Source organism: Pristiophorus japonicus, unplaced genomic scaffold (assembly GCF_044704955.1).
Source record: "Pristiophorus japonicus isolate sPriJap1 unplaced genomic scaffold, sPriJap1.hap1 HAP1_SCAFFOLD_29, whole genome shotgun sequence".
In the NCBI taxonomy this organism is placed as follows: domain Eukaryota; kingdom Metazoa; phylum Chordata; class Chondrichthyes; family Pristiophoridae; genus Pristiophorus; species Pristiophorus japonicus.
This window is the reverse complement of record NW_027252668.1, coordinates 1,519,847-1,535,916: the sequence shown is the minus strand read 5'-3', so window position 1 is coordinate 1,535,916 and position 16,070 is coordinate 1,519,847. Positions and strand designations below refer to the sequence as shown.

Sequence of the window (16,070 nt, the reverse complement as noted above, 5' to 3'; positions counted from 1 at the left end):
CATGCAGTGGTTCTAACAGTGTGCTGAGACCCGGTAAGAAGTTACCAAAGTAGTTTAGGAGTCCCAGAAACGACCGCAGTTCCGTCACGTTCTGTGGCCTCAGTGCGTTCTCGATTGCCTCTGTCTTCACGTTGGTGGGCCTGATGCCGTCCGCCGCAATCTTCCTTTCCAGGAACTCCACTTCAGGCGCCAGGCAAACTCCCTTCGAGCATTTTAACCTGAGCCCCATGTTGTTGAGTCGACTAAGAACCTCCTCCAGGTTCTGCAGATGCTCGATTGTGTTCCGACCTGTGAACAAGATGTCGTCCTGGAAGACCACGGTATGCGGGACTGACTTCAGTAAGCATTCCATGTTTCTCTGGAATATCGCCGTTGCCGATCAGATTCCAAATGGGCATCTGTTATAAACAAAAAGACCTTTGTGCGTGTTGATGCAGGTGAGGGCCTTCGATGATTCCTCTAGTTCCTGCGTCAAGTAGGCTGAAGTCAGATCCAGCTTCGTGAATGTCTTTCCTCCCGCCAGCGTTGCAAAGAGGTCGTCGGCCTTTGGTAGTGGGTATTGGTCCTGCAGGGAGCAACGATTGATAGTTACTTTGTAATCGCCACAGATTCTGATGGTGCTGTCTCCCTTGAGGACTGGGACAATAGGACTGGCCCACTCGTTTGCACTTGATCGGGGAAATGATGCCCTCTCTTTGCAGCCGGTCTAGCTCGATCTCTACCCTTTCTCTCATCATGTACGGTACTGCCCTCGTCTTGTGATCGATGGGCCGCACCCCCGGAATTAGGTGGATCTGCACTTTTGCTCCTTGGAATTTCCAATGTCTGGTTCGAACAGCGAAGCAAATTTATTTAAGACCTGAGCACACGAAGTGTTATCAGTGGGCGATAGCGCTCGGACGTCGTCCAGTTCCAGCGTATCTTTCCCGGTCAGCTCCTGCCGAGCAGTGTGGGACCATCGCCCGGTACCACCCAGAGTGGTAGCTTGTGCACCGCTCCATTGTAGGAGACCTTTACGGTAACACTGCCGATTACAGGAATCAGTTCTTTCGTGTAAGTTCTTAGTTTCGTGCGAACTGGAGTTAAGACTGGCCTTGAGACCTTGTTGCACCACAACCTTTCGAAAGTCTTTTTGCCCATGATGGACTGGCTCATGTCCGTGTCCAGCTCCATTGACACCGGGAGTCCATTTAGTTCAACATTCAGCATTATTGGGGGACAATTCGTGGTGAATGTGTGCACCCCATGTACCTCTGCCTCCTCGATCCGAGGCTCTGGTTCGTCGTGATCCCCCGTGGATCTGTTCTCCTCTGCAACATGGTGGTTTGCAGGTTTACCAGGCTTTGCAGCTCGCCTGCACACTCGTTGGAAGTGTCCCATTGTTCCACAGCTCTTGCAAACGTACCCTTTGAATCGGCATGAATGGAAACGATGATCACCCCCGCAGCGCCGGCAATGTGTTAATGGTCTTGTATTCATCACCCTTGATGGTGGACTCTGAGACATCTGCGGACGTGTAGCTGCAGGTATGTGTGACCTTCCCTGTACGTTACAATTCAAAAACATCACTTTGTTCACAGTACTTGCAGCAGCACTTGTGTGCTGAGAGATTTGTTTCGTATTGTCACTGGTGGCAATGAACGCCTGTGCAATCGCTATGGCCTTGCTCAAAGTTGGGGTCTCTACAGTCAAAAGTTTGCGAAGTATGGTTTCATGGCCAGACAGCGAATCCAAAGATGCAGAGAACAGTGGGCATTCTGGAGAAATTCATGGAGGGAGAAGATTGGGAAACTTTTGTGGAAAAAGTCTCTGAGCATGTGCTCCAAATGTCCTTCAAATTCGCAATGTCCTGCAAGATATCTTAGCTCGGCGACATAACTCACCACTTCCTGACCTTCAGACCTTTTGTAGGTGTAGAACCGGTACCTCGCCATCAGAACGCTTTCCTTCGGGTTCAAATGCTCTCGGACCAGTGTGCACAAATCGTCGTACGAGTTCTCCATGGGTTTCGCTGGAGTGAGCAGATTCTTCATGAGGCCATACGTTGGTGCCCCACAGACGGTGAGGAGGATCGTCCTTCGTTTGGCAGCGCTCTCTTCCCCATCTAGCTCGTTGGCCACGAAGTATTGGTCGAGTCGCTCCACAAAAGTTTCCCAATCTTCTCCCTCCATGAATTTCTCCAGAATGCCCACTGTTCTCTGCATCTTTGGGTTCGCTGTCTGTATCTCGTCGCCAGTTATGTATGGAGAAAGAGTCAGACTGAACACTGTGAGCTCAAAGTAAAGTGTGACCTTTGTTTTTTATTGCAGGTCTCCAGTGTGCCTCTCCAATCTGTGAGGCCTCCTTCAATACCTGTGCTCCCAAGGGATTATAGGATCCCTTGGGACTCCAGGGGATGAGCCCTCTGCAAGTATACATATATAACAGTCCTGGCCTGTAAGACCATTAGAAGGCCGGGGCCTTTGGAGGGAGCAGCGTGCGGTGGCATACCGCTGCAGGGAGCAGCGCGTGCTGCTGCAGGTGGGCGACGGCTACAGAGCCAGGTCGCTGACTGTAGTGCGGGCAGGCACAGCAGGTGGGGCGAAGGAGCGGCAAGAGTCCGTAGAGGGAAGTGACTGGGGCCCAGGGGAGGTGTCAGTCTGGGGCCCAGAAGAGACGAGGGCCCAGGGGCAGCACGGACCAGCCCACACTGCAAAATGTGTGCGCACTCGGTCTGTGCAACAAAGCAGGTCTCCAGTTAGTCTTGGGTAATCCTTGCTGCTGGACCAAGACCTAGCTCTGTCAAGCCCATGTGGTGGCTGGTGTGCAACAGCCACCACACGTTAAAAAAAATGCACGCACAGGCATCTTCCACCCTTCACGATATTAGGTCCTTCATTGAAACACCTGTGAACTCATCCCTTTTTGGTGTGGCAGCAAGTCATCCTCACTTCGAAGGACTGCCTATGATCACCTCGTGGTTGACCCCGATCATGTCACGCAGCATGTCTTCCAACGCAGGCACAAATTTGCAAGACCCTGCAAGTCGTCTCAAGTCGGCTTACACCTGATTTCAAAGTTTCGTCAGTGAAAACTTACTCCAAACTAACTTAGAATGGAGTAAGTGAAGATTTTTGTACGCTCAAAAAAACCTTGTCTACACTTTAGAAAATCAGGCGTAGGTTACAAATCAGGCATTGGGAATGGGGGGAGGGGGGGTTTAAAGGGAAGTTTACAAACATTAAACACTTCAGTTTTACAAATAAAGACCCATCATCAATAATAAATGATAAATACATCAATAGGTCAACCAATAAATCAATCAAAAAAATTAATAAGAAATAATTTTTTTTTTAAATCAATAAATAAAACATTTTCTACTTACTGACTGCAGCACCGGGAGCCCTCCAACAGCGTGCTGGGATTCCCCCCCCCCCTCAGTGTGTCTCTGTCAGTATCTCTATCTCTCTGTCTGTCTGTGTGTCTCTCATTCTCTATCTGTCAGTGTCTGTGTTTCTGACAGCGAGGGGAGGGGGAGGAGGGGGGTAGAGGGAGAGAGGGGGGAGCAGAGGGAGGGAAGGGGGAGGGATGGGCAGAAGGGGGGATGGGGGGAGAAGGAGGAGAATGGGTGGAAAGGAGATGGGGGGGATGGAGATGGGTGGGGGAAAAGGAGATTTGGAGGGGGGGGAAGGAGATTAGGGGTGGGGGGGGAAAGGAGAAGGGGGAGGGAGGCTGAATGGGCCGGGCCCGAGACTACGGGCAGGGCCCGTCCCCAGCACCAGATTTACAGGTAGGTGGCGTTGGGTCGGACCGGGGGGAGCGCGGGTCGGGGGGGTGGTGGGAGGGAGGTCCGTTCGGTTCGGGTCGGGGGGAGGGAGGTCAGGTCGGATCCAGTCCGGAGGCGGGGGCAGGGCGGAGCGGGAGTCGGGTCGGTGTCGGGTCCGGTCCGGTCCAGGGGATGGGGGCGGTGGGGGGGCGGGAGTCGGGTCGGTGTCGGGTCCGGTCCGGTCCAGGGGATGGGGGCTGGGGGGGGAGCGGGAGTCGGGTCGGGTCCGGTCCAGGGGCGGGGGGGGGGAGCGGGAGTCGGGTCGGGTCCGGTCCAGGGGCGGGGGGGGGGGGAGCGGGAGTCGGGTCGGTGTCGGGTCCGGTCCAGGGGATGGGGGCGGGGGGGGGAGCGGGAGTCGGGTCGGTGTCGGGTCCGGTCCGGTCCAGGGGATGGGGGCGGGGGGGGGGGAGCGGGAGTCGGGTCGGTGTCGGGACCGGTCCGGTCCAAGGGATGGGGACGGGGGGGGAGCGGGAGTCGGGTCGGTGTCGGGTCCAGTCCGGTCCAGGGGATGGGGGCGGGGGGGGGGAGCGGGAGTCGGGTCGGTGTCGGGTCCGGTCCAGGGGATGGGGGCGGTGGGGGGGGCGGGAGTCGGGTCGGTGTTGGGTCCGGTCCGGTCCAGGGGATGGGGACGGGGGGGGGAGCGGGAGTCGGGTCGGTGTCGGGTCCGGTCCGGTCCAGGGGATGGGGGCGGTGGGGGGGCGGGAGTCGGGTCGGTGTCGGGTCCGGTCCGGTCCAGGGGATGGGGGCGGTGGGGGGGCGGGAGTCGGGTCGGTGTCGGGTCCGGTCCGGTCCAGGGGATGGGGGCGGGGGGGGAGCGGGAGTCGGGTCGGTGTCGGTGTCGGGTCCCGGACGGGGGGAGAGCGGGAGTCGGGTCGGGTCCGGTCCAGGGGCGGGGGGCGGGAGTCGGGTCGGGTCCGGTCCAGAGGCGGGGGGTGGGGAGGGGAGCGGGTGTCGGGTCGGTGTCGGGTCCGGGGCGGGGGGAGAGCGGGAGTCGGATCCGGTCCAGGGGCGGGGGGGCGGGGAGGGAGCAGAAGTCGGGTCCGGTCCGGTCCAGGGGCGGAGGGGGGGAGCGGGAGTCGGATCGGGTCCGGTCCAGGGGCGGGGGGCAGGGGGTGGGGGGGAGCGGGAGTCTGGTCGGTGTCGGTGTCGGGTCCCGGGCGGGGGGAGAGCGGGAGTCGGATCGGGTCCGGTCCAGGGGCGGGGGAGCGGGAGTTGGGTCGGGTCCGGAGGCGGGGGGAGGGAGTGGGAGTCGAGTCGGATTGGGAGGAAGCAGAAGCTGGCCGTGGGAGGAGCCTTATTCACGCAGCCCCAGTGAGGCATTGGGCCAGGGCTAGGGGCTGCGTGCTTCGGGCCCCTCCCACACAGTTCGGCGCCTGGAGCTACTGCACATGCGTGCCCACTGTAGCGCGCATGTGCAGAGGTCCCGGCACTGTTTTCAGCGCAGGGACCTGGCTCCGCCCCCTACAGCTCCTGATGCGCTCCGCCGAGGGCCAGAGGACCTGGAGGGAGCTGGAGAATCTGGAGGGTTTTTTTAGGCGCACTTTGTGGCGCGAAAAACGGGCGTCCAGGTCGGGATTGCGCCGTTCTAGGCGCGGCTCGAAACTTGGGCCCCATGATTCTATGTGTCAGCCGTGTCTCAGTGAGTAGCACTGTCTCGGGAGCTCATGGGGTGACGTGTTACACTACAGCCTTTACAAATCACTGCTTAGGCCCCAGCTGGAATATTGTGTCCAATTCTGGGCCCCACACTTTAGGAAGGATGTGAAGGCCTTGGAGTGGGAGCAGAGGAGATTGACCAGAATGGTACCAAGGGTGGGGAACTTCAGTTACATGGGGAGACTGGAGAAGCTGGGGTTGTTCTCCTTAGAGCAGAGAAGGTTAAGAAGAGAGTGGTTTTGATCGAGTAAATAAGGAAAACTGTATTCCGTGGCAGGAGGGTGGGGAACCAGAGGACAGAGAGATTTAGGTGATTGACAAATGAACTAGAGGGTAGATGAGGAGAATTTACGCAGTAAGTTGTGATCTGGAACGCACTGCCTGAAAGGGAAGCAGATTCAATAGTAACTTTCAAAATGGGAATTGGATAAGTAGCTGAAGGGGAAATATTAACAGGACTCTGGGGAAAGGGCAGGGGGAGTGGGACTAAGTGGATAACTCCTTTAAACTGCTGGCACAGGCATGATGGGCTCAATGGCATCCTTCCATGCTGTAAGATTTTATAATTCAATTCCCTCCAAGGCCCTCGTTCTCCCCTCCCTATCTCTATAACCTCCTCCAGCCCCTCAGCCCCTACACCCCTCCCTATCTCTGTAACCTCCTCAAGCCCCTACACTCCTCCCTATCTCTATAACCTCCTCCAGCCCCTACACCATTCCTATCTCTATAACCTCCTCCAGCCCCTACACTCCTCCCTATCTCTATAACCTTCTCCAGCCCCTACACCCCTCCCCATCTCTGTAATCTCCTCCAGCCCCTACACCACTCCCTGTCTCTATAACCTCCTCCAGCCCCTACACCCTTCCCGATTGTTAGATCTCTTAATTTCCAATGAAATACGAACTCCGATGGTAGTTTTAACTTTTTAATCTTGGCAGAGAGTAACAAGCTGCTGGCTGATTGCCAGTTCCTTTGTCTTACTGAAACCACATGCTCAAAATGGCTGTATTTATACCTGGATCAATTTACAGAAAAGAACTCGCCTTCTTTGACCTTATTGGCTCACTACCCAAGGGTCCTAAAATGTCAAGTTGATTGATGGCTTAATGCAACATGCTACCACTCATGTAGCATCTCTGACTTGTTGTCTGTGAATTTTCACAGCCTGTCTAAATGCAGCCTGTTTGAATTCTCTATCAATCCCCCTTTTGATTCTTTCACAAACTGAATCATAAAACATCAGGTATCACTGGTTAAACATTCTACAAAATAATTTCATACATGTTAATAGAGTTTCCTTCTAAAATTTGTTGCTGTGTTTCGCCACATGTCCGGACTAGTAGCTTCCACACAAATTTACACCAACCCGAGTTCCATCGTGGCCACAATGAAAGTCTGGTTTTAGTAGGTTAATTAACCTTATTCCAATTTAATCCAAATCAAATCTTAATTCAACCAGTAAACAACCTTTCCTTAAGCATAACATACCCCTGTGCCACGTACAGATGGTCTGCGGGGACCTGCAAGGTGTCTCACCTGCGGGACAGCAGCTACAGCCAACTGGTCGCAACAACATTTAATCAACATAAACAAACAATATAAAAGTAAAAGGTATTTACATGTAATTCCCTTGCTACCCTACTATTTCCCTTTGGTGCAGAGGGTCGGCTAGTAAGAAGTAGGCCTATGCCTAGAATACCTACAATCAATACTACAGTAAATAAAACATTTTCGCGAAAAGTAATTATTAGATTTTAGCTTCAGTTACGGGTGCTCGTTTAACGTGTGAAGCGTGGATCCAGGCTTTCTTTCCTTGGACTTTAACAGCTGCCTGGGTGATCAATATCACGTGATAAGGTCCCTCCCACTTGGCATCCAAAGGTTCTTTATGCAACTTTTTCACATACACCCAGACTCCCGGGATGATGTTGTGTCCTCCTTTGGGTGGATTACCCCAATCTGCCGATACCTGTCGGGAAACAGAACTAATAGCATTAGTTAAGTTCTGACAGTATGATAACAAAGTGTCACTCATTAAGTGAACATCAGCTTTCCGTAAATCGATAGTTCCTGGCAGCGACATGGGTCTTCCTGTTATAATTTCAAATGGGCTTAGACCTGTAGTTCTGTTCGGGGTTACCCAAATGCTACATAGCACTATTGGTAGTGCCTGGGGCCATGGTGTTCCTTCTTGGTGATATTTGGCAAGCCGTTGTTTCAGAGCTCGATTCATTCGTTCTACTTGTCCTGATGATTGTGGATGATAAGGACAGTGTAAATCCCACGTAATGTTCAGTAACCTACAGACTTCTTGGCAGACAGCACCTGTGAAGTGTGTTCCCTGATCTGAGTCAATGCTACTCGGGACTCCCCATCGGGGAATGTAATCCTTACACAAGACCTTTGCAGTGTGATTGGCTGTGGCTCTTTTAGTTGGGACAGCTTCTACCCATCTAGAGAATCTGTCGACCATGACAAGAATGTTAGTGTATCCTTGGCATGAAGGAAGAGATATATAATCAAGCTGCAGATGCTGGAATGGTCCGACAGGGGCAGGGGGCCTCAGTTGGGGCATTACCGTGATGGGTCCAGAATTATTTTTCTGGCAGACCACACAGCGGTCTGTTACCAGCTGGGCATGTTTTTTAAATCCCCGACCCCACCAGCTTTTCTGGAACCGTGCCGTCATCTGTTGTGAGGCCAAGTGTCCCCACGAATGGATCTGTTGGGCTAAAAAAGGCATAAGCGCTTGTGGCGCGACTGGCTTGTCGGTAATTCTTTGTCTCCAGGCACCATCTTCGCACAGCTTAATTCCTGCCTCAATCCATGTCCATTTTTCCTCTCGGGAGCACTCGCCTTGCATTGTTTGAAGGTCTCGTGTCAGAATCCTGAGTGCTTTCAATCTGCACGTCTGTGTTGGTTCTTCTGGAGGAACGCCCTGTGAGGCGGCATCTTTAGCTGCCTGGTCAGCTAGGGTATTTCCCTGTGCTTCTGTGGTATTTTCCTTGGTATGAGCCTTACACTTCAGGATGGACACTTCCTGAGGTAATTGTATGGCCTCCAGTAAGTCGAGGACTTCTTTTCCATTTCGGATAGGTGTACCAGCAGCAGTGAGGAATCCTCTTTTCCGCCATAACATACCAAAGTCGTGAGCGACTCCAAAAGCATAACGCGAATCTGTGTCGACATTAGCTGTCTGTCCTTCTGCTATTCGACATGCTTCTGACAGGGCCAGTAACTCGGCCTGTTGTGCTGACGTTCCTGAGGGTAAACACCCTTTTGCCACTACCTCATATAAGGTTGTAACTGTTCATCCTGCTTTTCTGGTACCATTGTCAACAAAGGAGGAACCATCTGTAAACAGGATGAGGTCTGGGTTGTGCAGAGGCTCCTCTGCTGCTAAGGCTGCTTCTTCTGTTTCTTTTAAAATCTCCACGCAATCATGCTCTTCACATTCTCCCCCATCTTGCTCCCTCGATTCTGACATCGGGAGCATAGTTGCGGGATTAACCGGGCTGGCCCGGATGATATGGAGATTAGGAGCTTCCAAAACTGCTGTCCAGCGGGTCCATCTAGCTGCCGTCACCTGAGACATTCTATTCATAGATAGCAAAGTGTGTACGGTGTGGGGACACTTGACAATCATCTTTTGGTCAAGGACTAGACCCACAGTGATCATTACCGCTCGACATGTAGCTTCCATGGCCCTTAGGCAACTTCCCCATCCGAGGGCTACCGCATCCAGTTTTGCCGAATAATAGCCAATAGGCCTTTGCCGATCCCCATGTTCTTGTGTCAGTATAGCTGTCATATATCCTTCTTTCTCATGGACAAACAGGGTAAATGGCTTACCACTGTCGGAGATTCCCAGAGCCGGTGCCGAACACAAAGCCTTTTTCAAACTCAGGAAGGCCTCTTGCTGTTCCTTAGTGAGGGTGATAGCTTCCTTCGAGGCACGTTTCCCCTTTAAAATATCATTCAATGGCTGAGCAAGCTGTGTGAAGGAGTCAATCCAATTTCTGTTAAAGTTACACAATCCCAAAAAAGACCTTAGTTCCTGAATAGTGGTGGGTTTTTTAGCAGCCCGAATGGCTGCAGTTCTATCCTGGGTAAGTTCTCTCTTTCCTTGTGAAATCTTTTGTCCCAGGTATACAACCTCTTCTTGGGATATTTGTGCTTTGTTGATGCTGGCTTTATGTCCTTTCAGCCGAAGGTGATCCAGCAAAGCTCGTAAATCTTGTTCATGCTGTTCTTCCGTGTTTGAAGCTAGCAAGATATCGTCTACATATTGGATGACTCTGGATGACAGGGGAGGTAATTCTCGCAAATGGCTTTGTAAAGCCATGTGGAATACCATAGGGCTGTTGTGGAAACCCTGCAGTAACCGGGTCCAAGTATACTGTTGTCCTTGGACAGTGAAAGCAAACCACTGTCGAACCTCCAGTGCCAGAGGCACCGACCAAAATCCATTGGCCATATCTATAACCGAGAAATATTTATGTTCCGGTTTGAGGGCATTAAAAATGGTGGAGGGATCTGCGACCAAAGGAGCTTTTTGATCAATACACTGGTTAGCTTTCCTATAATCGACAGTCAAACGCCAAGTCTCATTAGATTTCTGTACCGGCCACACGGGGCTATTGGAGGAGCTATGTGTTTTAATAAGCACCCCTTGTTTCTCCAATTGCTGAATAACCGGTAAGATTCCCGCGATGGCAGTTGGATTGATAGGATACTGTTTAGTGCATGAAGGCTTGGTCCCGGTAAATGACGCAGGCTCCATCTGGAGTAGGCCACAATCGTTCTTATCTTTAGCCCATATCGGGTGTTCCTTCAATTCTTCTTTCTTCAAAGTTCTAATTGACCATGTCATCCGACCATCCTCAAAATGCAACTATTAATCTACTTGGATTAGAACATCCATTCCCAAAAGGGGTTGATCTACTGGGCCTATCCAGACCGGCGTGGTTATTTCATGTGGACCAGCCCTATAAGTACCGGTGTTGTCCTTTTAATTTCCATTTTATGGCCCCCAACTCCATAGGCTGTACATGCCCTACCATCCAACGGCAAAAAGTCTCCATATTGTAGGGGTAAGCATGTTAATTCCGCCCCTGTGTCTAAAAGACAGTCCACATCCTTATCCACAGCCCACAAACGATTAGAGCCCACCCTCACAGTTATATATAGCCCATCTCCCCTTTGTTGTATTAGTGTGAGGAGGGGGGCCAGGGTTTTTTGCTATCCCAAGTAACTCCTTCTGTTGTTGTATTGTCAGTCGCTTAAATGCTTCTATGAGGTCATTATCTTGTGACAAGCCTGTCTTGTTGGCTGAATTGTATCCCTGGCTGCGTCCTCTTCCCCAGCCACGATCTTTCTGTTTTGCCCTGCACGTCTTGGCCCAGTGACCTTCTTTCCCACAATAATGACATTTTCCGGGTAATTTTCCTAATGACTGTTTATCGGAATGCTGGGATTTCCATCCCATAGCCTGTATAGCTCGGACTTTAGCTCCCATATCCCGATCTAATTGGTTACATCAATCCACCAATGCTGCAAAGGTAGTTCCTCTACCTTCCCAGTCCGGTAACACTACCTCAAGCATTTTGGACAGTTCCGGCTTTAGACCTGCCACGAAAGCTACTTTCAGGGGTCCAAACGCTTGTTCATCCTTTTCCTCATCCGTATTATTCATACCCGAATGTTCTAGCCACATGCATCTAAACCACTCGTCATACTCCAGGACCTCCTCTGTTCCTTTCTGTTGGCAAGCTGCAATTTTTCCCCAGTCTGTCTTAGCTGGACTGAAGGCTTGCAGCGTTTAATCGCCTCCCATCCTACGTCTAATTCTTGCTCATTCTGCCCCAAAGCTTCTTCTACCTTGTCGTGCAATTTTCTTCCCTGTGTTTTTGGCACCATTATAGTCAAAATTTGCACTCCGTCCCAGGGATGAAGTTGATATATATTTCTTAAGCGGTCCAATTGGTCCCACGTTTTTACTCCCCCTTTCTTTGGATTGGGCAATTCCTTGGACCATTTATCAATTTTCTCTGGGTCTGCCGGAGCATGAACTAAGTATTCTGCATGCACCCTTCTCTTTGTTTTTTTGGTTCCGCCCTCATCCGCAGTCTCATCTGATTTGACTACAACTCGTCTTTTTTTAAACGGGGCAAAGCGCACCCCTAATTCTTCATCCTCCGACACTGTATTGTCGGAGGATTCAGAATTCGTATCTATTCCTCGGTCGTGTCTTCGGGTTTGCGCTTTTAATTTATCCAAACATGGGTACCCTGGGAATTGATCAATACATTTTCCTTTTCCTATTACTGTCTCTTGACCTAATGATTTTTTCCATTCTTTAATTTCACCTTTAAGATCTTTAACTTCCGCTTCCAGCTTTTCAAGTTCAAGCTTTTTCTGTCGCAGCTGTGTACAAACTGCTTGCAATTGATCCTTTGTACTGGTCAGTTCTCGATCATGTTGGGAACGCATTATAATTTCATTCCGGTTTCGAACCTGGCCTACAACCGCTAGGGACCATCTAGCTCGCTCTTTATTTTTCATACGGGTCGTTTTTCCCCAGACCCTTTTAATCTCGTCCAAGGACCATTGTCCTTTGGAGGTTCCGTACTTTTGTTCAATCTTAATACAGGTTTTAGATAAGTTGAATTGTTGCTCCATGTATTCTTTCAACTGTTCGAGGATTTCATCTAGCGAAACTTCAGGTGGTGCCTGCCCACCTTTAACAGTTGTAGGCAATTCTTTGCTCTTATCTCCTGCTGCCATTATACTGAGTTCTTTACTGGGGTCTCGAGTCGTAAGCTTTCTAGCCGATCAATAGGTCGGTGATTTATTAACTAACACACCGCCGAAGTTTAGACGTCTATGGGACCTCGAGCCGACTACCAACCGGAGGGTTCGCAAACCGGAGGCTTTCGGAATCGCGTAGAAGGAGAGGCGAATTTAGACTTTTGACCGAGGACTTTTATAAAAAGGAGTCCTTACCTCAGTATGTAGGTCCGATGTCCAAAATTCAGTTTCTTTCCTCAGCGATCCTGCTCGCAGCGCCAAAATTGTTAGATCTCTTAATTTCCAATGAAATATGAACTCCGATGGTAGTTTTAACTTTTTAATCTTGGCAGAGAGTAACAAGTTGCTGGCTGATTGCCAGTTCCTTTGTCTTACTGAAATCACATGGTCAAAATGTCTGTATTTACACCTGGATCAATTTACAGAAAAGAACTCGCCTTCTTTGACCTTATTGGCTCACTACCCAATGGTCCTAAAATGTCAAGTTGATTGATGGCTTAATGCAACATGCTACCACTCATGTAGCATCTCTGACTTGTTGTCTGTGAATTTTCACAGCCTGTCTAAATGCAGTCTGTTTGAATTCTCTATCACCGATCTCTGTAACCTCCTCCAGCCCCTACACCCCTTCCTATCTCTATAACCTCCTCCAGCCCCTACATCCCTCCCTACCTCTGTAACCTCCTCTAGCCCTACACCCCTCCCTATCTCTGTAATCTCCTCCAGCCCCGACAACCCTCCCTTTCTCTGTAACTTCCTCCAGCCCTACACCCCTCCCTATCTCTGTCACCTCCTCCAGCCCCTATACTCCTCCCTATCTCTATAACCTCCTCCAGCCCCTACACCCCTCCCCATCTCTGTAACCTCCAGCCCCTACACTCCTCCCTATCTCTATAACCTCCTCCAGCCCCTACACCCCTCCCCATCTCTGTAACCTCCTCCAGCCCCTACACCCCTCCCTATCTCTATAACCTCCTCCAGCCCCTACACCCCTCCCTACCTCTGTAACCTCCTCCAGCCCTACACCCCTTCCTATCTCTCTAATCTCCTCCAGCCCCTACATCCCTCCCTATCTCTGTAACCTCCTCCAGCCACTTCAACCCTCCCTATCTTTGTAACTTCCTCCACCCCCTACAACTCTCCCTATCTCTTTAACCCCTCCAGCCCTCCAGCCATCTCTATCTCTCTAACCTCCTCCAGCCCCTACAAACCTCCCTATCTCTGTAACTGATATGTCCTTACTATACAGTAAAAATGCACACGAGGCCCACACTTGAGAGAAGGTCACTCTGTGACCAGTTACCTTTATTACCAAGCCCTCAAGTGATGAAGGTGGATGGGGCTTCCCCTTTTCACTTTTATACCTGAATGTCCAGGTTAGGCGTGTCTCCCACAAGTTCACCCCCTTGTGGTCAGTGTTCTCAAGGTGTACAACTTAGGTCAGCTTATACATGGGTTACAATGATAGTTGAATACATGACATCACCTCCCCCCAAAGTCTTATTGGGATCACAGATTAAGTCTCTCAGGTGGTTTACGCTCCCTTATAGAGCGCCTGAGTTGGGGCTCCGGTCGTTGGGCGCTGGCCTGAGTGTCTGCTGTTTGCGGTGCCTCAGGCCTGTCCAGACTGCCCACAGTGACTGGGCTCTCCTCCACTTAGTTCCAGTGTTCGGTTACCTGTGGTCGAGTAAAGTCAACGTCATTTTCTTCCTCTGCTTCTTCTATGGGGTTGCTGAACCTCCTTTTAGTTTGATCCACGTGTTTGCGGCAGATTTTTCCATTGATAAGTTTAACTACCAAAACCCTATTCCCCTCTTTGGCAATCACAGTGCCTGCAAGCCATTTGGGCCCTGCAGCGTAATTAAGGACAAAAAAGGGTCATTGACATAAATACATCACACCCTCGCATTCCTGTCATGGAAGTCACATTGTGACTGACGCCTGCTCTCAACAATTTCTTTCATAGTAGGGTGTAAAAGGGATAAACTGGTTTTGAGCATCCTTTTCATGAGCAGCTCTGTGAGCGAGTGTGGTCGGGATCTATTGGCCGACAGGATGTGTGATAAGCGTCTTTGTAGGGAACCCCCATGGATTCTGAGCATCTCCTGTTTGATGATCTGCACTGCTCATTCCTCCAGCTCCTACACCCCTCCCTATCTCTGTAACCAACTTCAACCCCAACAACCCGCCTATCTCTGTAACCTCCTACACCCCTCCCTATCTCTGTAACCTCCTACAGCCCTCCCTATCTCTGTAATCTCCTACAGCCCTCCCTATCTCTGTAATCTCCTACAGCCCTCCCTATCTCTGTAACCAACTTCAACCCCAACAACCCGCCTATCTCTGTAACCTCCTACACCCCTCCCTATCTCTGTAACCTCCTACAGCCCTCCCTATCTCTGTAATCTCCTACAGCCCTCCCTATCTCTGTAATCTCCTACACCCCTCCCTATCTCTGTAATCTCCTACAGCCCTCCCTATCTCTTTAACCTCCTCCAGCCCCTACAAACCTCCCTATCTCTGTGACCTCCTCCAACAATACACCCCTCCCTATCTCTACAAACTCCTCCAGCCCTTACATCCCTCCCTATCTCTGTAACCTCCTCCAGCCCCTACAACCCTCCCTATCTCTGTAACCTCCTCCAGTCCCTACACCCCTCCCTATCTCTGTAACCCCCTCCAGTCCCTACACCCTCCCTATCTCTGTAACCTCCTCCAGTCCCTACACCCCTCCCTATCTCTGTAACCCCCTCCAGCCCCTACAACCCTCCCTATCTCTGTAACCTCCTCCAGTCCCTACACCCCTCCCTATCTCTGTAACCCCCTCCAGCCCCTACAACCCTCCCTATCTCTGTAACCCCCTCCAGTCCCTACACCCTCCCTATCTCTGTAACCTCCTCCAGTCCCTACACCCCTCCCTATCTCTGTAACCTCCTCTAGCCCCTACAACCCTCCCTATCTCTGTAACCTCCTCCAGCCCCTACAACACTTCCTATCTCTGTAACCTCCTTCAGCCCCTACACCCCTCCCTATCTCTATAACCGCCTCGAGCCGTTGCAACCCTCCAAGATCTCTGCTCTCCTCTATCACTTGAGCAGCCCCCCGATTTCCATCGCTCCACCATCGGCGGCCGTGCCTTCAGCTGCCTGGGTCTCAAAACTCTGGAATTCCCTCCCTAAACCTCTCCGCTTCTCTCCCACCTCCTTTAAGATGCTTCTTAAAACCGACCCCTTTGGCCAAGCTTTGGGTCACCTGACCCTAATATCTCCTTGTGTAGCTCGGTCTGTTCGTGACTGATTTACACTCCTGTGAAGCACCTTGGGACGTTTTGTATGTTAAAGGCACTGTCTAAATGTGAGTTTTTTTGCGTGACGCGCTAACTAGGCCTCTCCTGTCTCCCACAGGACCCGGTTCCTGGTCGTCGGGAGTTACTCCACTCTCACAGTCGATGTTACCCTGGAGAACTTGGACGAGAATTCCTATTTTACCGTGGTGACCTTCTGGCTTCCCACTGGCCTTTCCTTCAGGAAGACCTCGATAATCCAGGTAATATACTTACTTCTGTGTTTATCCATTCACGGGATGTGTTTGTCGCTGGCTCTTGCTCTCTCTCTCTCTCTCTCTCTCTCTCTCCATCACTCTCTCTCTCTCCTCTCTCACAGATGTCCATGCAACCGGAGATGTCACTGGCTGGGCCGGCCATGTTTAAACACTGTCGCTTACTAGTGGCCATGTTTAATGATCTCACCACCCTGGGTGCCCATGTTTTAATGATGTCACCACCCTGGGTGGCCATGTT

The 16,070-nt window shown here is 51.2% G+C and overlaps 1 protein-coding gene across 1 annotated transcript in view; it reads left to right on the top strand.

Annotated features, from left to right (window-relative positions):
- The window catches only part of LOC139248303 (integrin alpha-X-like), a 156,077-nt gene that overhangs the window by 100,642 nt on the left and 39,365 nt on the right, over positions 1-16,070 (top strand). Inside the window, exon 20 of the mRNA XM_070872084.1 lies at positions 15,676-15,817. Within this exon, the coding sequence (XP_070728185.1) occupies positions 15,676-15,817 (142 nt within the window). The remainder of the gene's footprint in view (positions 1-15,675; positions 15,818-16,070) is intronic.